Source organism: Eptatretus burgeri, chromosome 2 (genome assembly GCF_056783735.1).
Source record: "Eptatretus burgeri isolate ZD-2024b chromosome 2, Ebu_testis_v1, whole genome shotgun sequence".
NCBI lineage: Eukaryota > Metazoa > Chordata > Myxini > Myxiniformes > Myxinidae > Eptatretus > Eptatretus burgeri.
The window spans coordinates 43,389,637-43,397,136 of NC_140962.1; the positions used below are offsets into that span (position 1 = coordinate 43,389,637).

A 7,500-nucleotide genomic window follows, 5' to 3' on the forward strand; every position below is an offset into this window, starting at 1 on the left:
TATTTTTATGGCTATAACTCTCAAAATAAACAATATTATGCTTTAAATCCATTGCAAGTATCTGTAAAAGACAAACTATGCTTACAAGCTTCATTTGCTACTTTTAAGAGAGCAGGTGTGAGTATTAATTTGCGATTTTAGTGAGAAAAATTTTATTACTACAGTTAATACTGTAGTAATACATATTCCAGACATACAATATTATAATTTAGTTATGACAAACGAGAGACATTCAAAAATCACTCGGAAACAGACTCGGTGATGTAATGGTTAGAGTATCCACCCTGAGTCTCCGAGGTCGGTGGTTCGGATCCTGAGTGAGTTCGGGACATTAAAATGATATGTGCTACCTCCTCACTTGACACTCAGAATTTAAAAAGACTAGATAGGTTGGAAACCATTGTGCAGGCTTGATGGGCCTAATGGCGTCCTCCTGCTATGAAGTTCCTTGAAAGAGAACTCACATTATATTATACATTATTTTTATAATATTAAGCAGATACTCACAAAAGTCCAAGATATGCCAAGGTTTTTATATTTCTTTTTCAACACATAAATATTTATAAACAGTGAAGAAATTTTTTTATGATTAGCCTCTCCGCCCACGCAGTGGGAGATGGGGTTTTGTCGTGTGTGTGTGTGTGTGTGTGTGTGTGTGTGTGTGTGTGTGTGTGTGTGTGTGTGTGTGTGTGTGTGTGTGTGTGTGTGTGTGTGTGTGTGTGTGTGTGTGTGTGTGTGTGTGTGTATGTGCGCGCGCGCACGTGCGTGCGTGCGTTGTAACATTTTTACCATTTGAGCTTTTGTCATCAAATTTTAAACCAACCTTTATTATGAGAATAAATTTAACCCTTTTTTTTTTTTTTGAACTGTTGTTTTCATCAAGTTTAGTTCGAGGACAAAGCAAACGCCAACGGGCTTTGCATTTTTGGATGATTTTTCGTTTATACTTCGATTTACTTGTATATCGAAAAGAAAAAAGAAGTTGCCATTATTTCTCTTATTGTGTAGCTCATTCTGAGAGCTTAGTAACTTACTTGTCGCCATTTGTACTTAATTGTGGCTCATCCTGGGAACTTACTGAAGATCTCACATTTTCATTTCCACATTTATTTTGTCTCTTCAGAATTAATAACTGAGATTGCAATGCCAAGTTGTCTCACAGCTGTCACGAAAAGTAGCCAACAAAACAGTGCAGTCACTCGAGAAAATAGAATCACAGCATCAGTTGATGCAAGATCCAGAGGGTGATGGACTATCAGATGATTCAGCTTCCGGCAACATTATCTCTGAACGCAATAACTCTCTCAAACTTGGTAATATTGTTTGGGCAAAACATGGTCGTACATTTTACCCAACTAAAATCGTTGCAAGTTTGGACATTCCAGCTCATTTTCAGAAGAGGCTGTTGAGGAGCAAAGGGACAGAGTTTGAGGTGGCTAATTGCTATGGAGGTAAAGTCCAGTTCTGTAGTTTTGTTTCATACTGATTACCCTTGTGATAAACTGGTGATTAAGCAGGTTCACAAAAATCTCACCAGATGGAGGTGAAAATACGAGAAGGTCGTGACAGAATTAAGACAAAATTAACATGATGAAAAAAATGTCATTCGTTCCTCTTTTTCCCCACCTGTGGAATGAACTTCCACATCTTCAATCTCAGTCTTCCTTCCAGATATTCAAGACAGCTGTTCACCACCATCTCAGATCATCACCAATCCAAAACCATGATATTTTCTACCCTCGGTAACCCCATTCCAAATTTCCAGTTTTTCCCTCTTGAGAGTTTCCTTCTGTATCCATCTTGTCCATCCCATGCATCCTCTCCTGCCCCCCATTCCTCCCCACACCGATTGTTTGTTTGCCTCCCTCTATTTTGGCCTTCAGCTCTGTTGTTGGTGTTTCCCCCATCTCTCTGCTGTATCTTTTGTCCTGTTGTGTCTTGATCCGTTCAGTGTACTACTACTTATTAGCTCTTCCATGAGCCTCGACTATATATTCAAAACAGATATCTGCAGCGCAATGTGACATCAAAGCTTTGGCATAGATACATGACAACTAATTCTGTGTTCATTTTATTTGCCCAATTAATTGCAAAAAAAAATTCCCATCTATTGTGTATTATATGAACAGTATTAAATCTTTTATAATTCTGACATCAAATTCCGATTCAACACTTTTCAAAATCAATCAAGCAATGAAAACAATATTTATTTATTTCAAGAAAAGCAACAGGTATAAAGAAGACATTGAAATAGCTGAAGGAGGCTGAATCCCAAAAAATCAAGCTTGTAGTGGGAACGCCTTCACACATACAATTAAAATTCAGAAAAAAACATTCATGGGCAAACACTTTCACAGGATGAGTGAGTGGAAACAATCAGATAAGCACTTTTTCAACCAAAATCTAGTTTAAAACATTAGTTTCATGTGCAATGGCACTGATAGTGACCAGAAGCTTGAATGCTGTCACTGGATTATCAGTATATAGAAATATGTCACACATCCTTGTTTCACTGCAACTGCTGGGTAGAGTACCGTATGTTTTTCTGGATGTTTATAGGCTTTATATTAGTTTGGCACTTCTGACAGATTGAATTACAAAGAATCACAATGTAAACTATCAACTCATGATTGTACTTTGCTGCAGCTCATTTTCATACAACAAAGGGATACGATTCCAGTACAACGAAGATTTGTCATTCTCATAGCATTTGCCATTTACATCCTGAAAATGATATGAAGGTTTGCTTACCTGTGCCATTGTTGTCTCCGTAAACTCATTGTCCAGTTGTCGTCGCTTATGTTTGACTTCCTTGGTCAGTTTCTCGATTTTAAGCATCAGTTCCTAATTGGGAAAGGTACGACTCAAACAAACAAACAAAGACTACAATTCATAATTAACACTTGATTTCATGCTCAGTTGTACCAGATGTCAAAGATGTGGCCAGAAATGTTTCAGCAATAGAGTACTGAACGACAACCGAGAAAGCCAATGCATATTGTGAAGCATTTACCCTTAAATTGAAACGAGCCCGTGTACATTGTGTGTCCATCACAACATCGTAATCGATTTTTGGTTTGAATGAAAATGCAAAAAACATTGCTCTATAATCATTATACCTTACAGGCAAGCACTGTACAGTATCAGAGCTGTCATCCTTGGAGGAAGATACTTCTACAGGCGCTAATTCCATCTGCTCGAAGCTCCTTGATGAAAAGATTCAACTTTATCCTGAATGCACAGCAGGCTACTTACATAAGGTTTGCGAACAATATGAAAAGTCCTAAGTAATGCGTCGTTCAATCTGAACTAAAAGTACCTCTCTGGTCTGAAGGAAAGTTGAACAACCATTGTCTTCATTGTACTTTTTTGCTCTCCCATAAAATTTGATTTAAAAACGATACATGATCACAATCATCATAATCAAGCAGCACAAAGATCAAGAGCTTTTCCCCAAAATAAATGAAAGAAGGATGTTGTTTACTATTATGATTGCATATGAGGACAGAAGTCCAGGTAAATTTGCACTTGATTATCCTTCGAAGTAAAACAAGATGTGATCTGCAGCAGGCTATATCGATATATTTCACTTTGCAGTTTCAGTATGAAATATAAAAATGTAAAGGGACAATTACATCCTCTTGGGTGGAATTTGTATGATGACAGCTCATTTCTGTGCAAACACAAATGTGAATTAACAGCACGGCCAATTATTTATTTATTTTAATAAGAAAAGTATTCTTGAAGTAAGAAAACCATGAGAGAAACATCATATCCCATAGTAGATGTAATATGAACCTGGCTTTCCAACATGGTGAACCATGGAGTGAAATGGGAACACAGACTTTGCTGAAGCGCAAGTTATTTTGAGATACAATGAAATAGAACAAACTATTTAAAGAATGAGTTTGACACTCTTTTTGTTCTGTAATTTGGGGTTATTTGAAAAAGCAGGGCAACTTGAGACAAAATGTCTGCCTCCACTTGTGGATGTTCGACCAAAGGAGTGTTTGCATGGCACACATTATAAATCAAACCCAACGCACAAAAACTTGTCATTAAAAACCTTCACTTTTCAACACAAAAATAATGGCTCACTCACAGTTTTTGTTTCACTTTACCCAGTTATCTTAACTTCCTTAACTTAACTTTCAATTATGGTACTCGATTATTGTCTCCCGGGAAGGGGGAAATAAATTATTATGGTGGTGGCCACCTTGATACGCCCGTCATCCTGCTGGGTATACCGCTGTAGTGCCAAAGCATCTTCATCCTGCTGGGCTACTTGCGTGACCAAAGCCTCCAACTCAGCTTGACCCAGCCGCATCTCACGAGAAAGAACGTCCAAGCGTGTGCGAGCTCGTTCTGCTTGGATCTGCCAATGCACAGACATACATCTGTGAAGTCAAACAGGTTAAATGCCCAGTATTAAATAATTTGCGTCCTAAACATTCAAAACTTCTCAATGTCAGCTGAAAGGTTTGCAATATTCATGAGCGATTTTACAATGTGAAGAGATGAGGAAAATTTGACGAAAACTTGTAAAAAAATGTTTTTAATGAAACTATGAAAACGTGTATGTTTAGGAGATTCTCGATTCAGTTGGTGACCCGATCATGGAAGGAGTGCCTTGTGACGCAGCTTCTCAATTACATAAAATACCTGGAATTCTTGCTCACCATTTACCTCATTTTACCAATTCCACCATAGTTATTTATTTTACTAAACTCGAGTAAAAAACAATGCTGTTCATCTGGAAAAGCAGACGATTAAAATAATAATATGATCATGTTCAAAATGAAATGTGATTTTGACTTTGTATGTATATGGGAAAGAGAAAAAGCACACACGCATCCCACATTCCTCTTCCCAAAAGCTTACATGTCCATCTGTGAAAGAAAAACAGCAACTTCCGTTGCTCGATTCATAGTCTGGAGGTGGGTGGTGTCTGTAACACTTTTTAGTCATGCCTATTTACCTGTTTTGGGCACCATTGAGTTCAGTTTTTTAATTTGACCAAGGTAAGCCTGGTGTTGGCTTCATGGTTCAGGTGGCTGGCTTGGGAGCCTAGGGTCCTGAGTTTGAGCCCTGTCAGCTGCTGAATTAACACCAGGTTGGGTTGACTCAGCCTGTCATCCTTCTGAGGTTGGTGAAATGAGCACCAGTGTACTGGTAATAGGAGCACTGCATCAGCAGCACAGCTATGTCCCAAACCAATGATGCAACCAGCAGCCTCAAGGCTGCACATGAGAGTGTGTGAGTTTGTATTTGGCCGGGGTATCGGCACAGAATGTCGACCAATTCTCTTCAAAAGGTGTCATGATACCATTATCATCCACAAATGAGTGCGAGGAGACAAGACATTTGGCTTAACATCCTCTTCGAAGAGTGGCATATTTTGTAATTCACTTGTCTGCAAAGCATTAAAAAACTGTTTTTAACGATATCTTCTGGGATATCAGCAATGCCAGGAGGCATGCACACTCACCTTTGAGCTGTCTAGCCTGTGTTTGAATCTCTGACCCAGCTATAAACTGTCATCCTGGTGTTTTACAAGCAGGGTGATTCATCAATGTTATACAGTTCATTGGATGGATGTTCAACTGGGTGTTCCATCTGCTATGCTCGCAATGGATCTAAAGGTGTCGAAAGTGTCGAAAAGGTAAAATGGGTCTTAAGGGTCTTGGGGGTCTTAAAGGGTCTGTCTTCAGGGTCTTCAGCATCTTGGGTGTTTTAAAGGGTCTTCAAAGGTCTAAGGGGTCTCAGCAGTCTGAAGGGTTGATAGGTTTAAAAAGTACATCCTTATTGGTTCACGAAAAAATATTTTCACGAAAAAAATAATTGGTTCACGAAAAAATATTTTCACGAAAAAAATAAGTGACCACGATATTCGTTATTGTTGTGTGTGTGCCTGTCTGTCTGTCTGTCTGTCTGTGCATAGCTCCGTGGGTTTTGATTCAATCCTGACCAAATTTTGGTGGGAGGTTTATATCATGATCTTGTTGTGTTTTCCTGAGAATGGGGGTGGTGCACCCAATATGGGCGGAGCCATGCCCCAAAAAAACGTGTTTTTAGGGGGTAGCCGATTTCAATTTGCATCTTCTCCTAGGGGGTTTGTCGAATCTGGCAGGAGTTTCAGTATTTGGTTAGCCCAATGGCACCTGCATAGCCCCACGGAGCCCGATTTTTCATTTTCGTCCCAAGGTCAAGGTCACAAGGTCAAGAACTTAGAAAAGTGCGAATTTTGACATAAAAATCCATCTTCTATGAGGGGTTTGTCGAATCTGGCAGAGGTTTCGGTATTTGGTTAGCCCAATGGCACCTGCATAGCCCCACGGAGCTCGATTATTCATTTTCCTCCCAAGGTCAAGGTCACAAGGTCACAAGGTCACGAACTTAGAAAATTTTGAATTTTGACATAAAAATCATACGACCACCCAAACTTTGAGAGCTAGGATGACAATATATTTGACGCATAATCTTGAGGTCATTCCCCACCTAAAGTCTTGAAACCATTTTGCTCAATCTCGAACACCTTGCCCGTGGCGCCCCCTTCAAGTTTGTTTTTACGCTGATTTCATCAAAGTATGGATAATCCGAATCATGCGAAATACCATATAGCCTATATGACATTATATTGTTCCTGGAATGTTCCATAGGAAGTTTTGCACCAAAGGTCATAATCCTTGACCCTTGACCTTTAAAGTTCACAAAGGTCAAATTTTCAAGGTTGTGGGAATCGAACCGGGTTTTTGACCTTCTTCGACGAACTAACTCCAATAAGCTATAGCATGTATCCTGTTTCCTTATTTTAATGTCCACAACATTGTTTTGTGACCTTTAAAGGTTATGCAAAGGTCAAATTTTTAAAGTTGTTGAATGAAACTGGGTTTTCAACATTTTGCAGCTAATAACCTGTCACTCGTACCACATCATGTTGATCATTTTTATAACTTGGTCAAACATTATCACATTGTCTCATCCTTGACTTCTGAAACCATCTACATCGTCAAATACCGCTCGTGAACCATCGTCGTCTTTAGACTTTCCTGACTATAATTCACGGACCGATGTTTGCATTTGTCGCGCAACTTCTCCGAAACTTCTGAGCCAATTACATCCAGACTTGCTACATCAGATCAGCATGACCCCAAATAATGTATAGGAGTATTTATCTTTATCAGTGGTCTTGGGGGGGGGGGGGGGTGTGAGAAGAGGAACACAAATTCTCGATGTAAATGTGTATCGTGTAGAACCGCTTCCAGGTGGGGGAGGGTATTACAATCTCCACCATTTCCAGTGCAGCATTCCTGTCCCCACCGTTTCCAGTGCAGTGAGGTGTTTTGATTTATAAGCAGTCGGTGTGTTTTTACTTCATGCATGTAACCCAGGTTTTTTACCCCATATACAGAGCTGTCAGTTGCCTATACACCGCTCCAATAAAGGTATGTGTCAGAAGAACATGTTGCATGCTTGGAACAAGATCGCCCGTTGGGCAGG

The 7,500-nt window shown here is 39.5% G+C and overlaps 1 protein-coding gene across 7 annotated transcripts in view; it reads right to left on the reverse strand.

The window, feature by feature from the left end:
- The window catches only part of CCDC39 (coiled-coil domain 39 molecular ruler complex subunit), a 101,930-nt gene that overhangs the window by 76,468 nt on the left and 17,962 nt on the right, over positions 1–7,500 (reverse strand). For all 7 annotated transcript variants that reach the window (XM_085869148.1, XM_085869149.1, XM_085869146.1 and 4 more), the window contains 2 exons: positions 4,217–4,375; positions 2,752–2,844 (listed from right to left, as the gene is read on the reverse strand). In XM_085869148.1, coding sequence (XP_085725274.1) covers positions 2,752–2,844; positions 4,217–4,375 — 252 coding nt within the window. The remainder of the gene's footprint in view (positions 1–2,751; positions 2,845–4,216; positions 4,376–7,500) is intronic.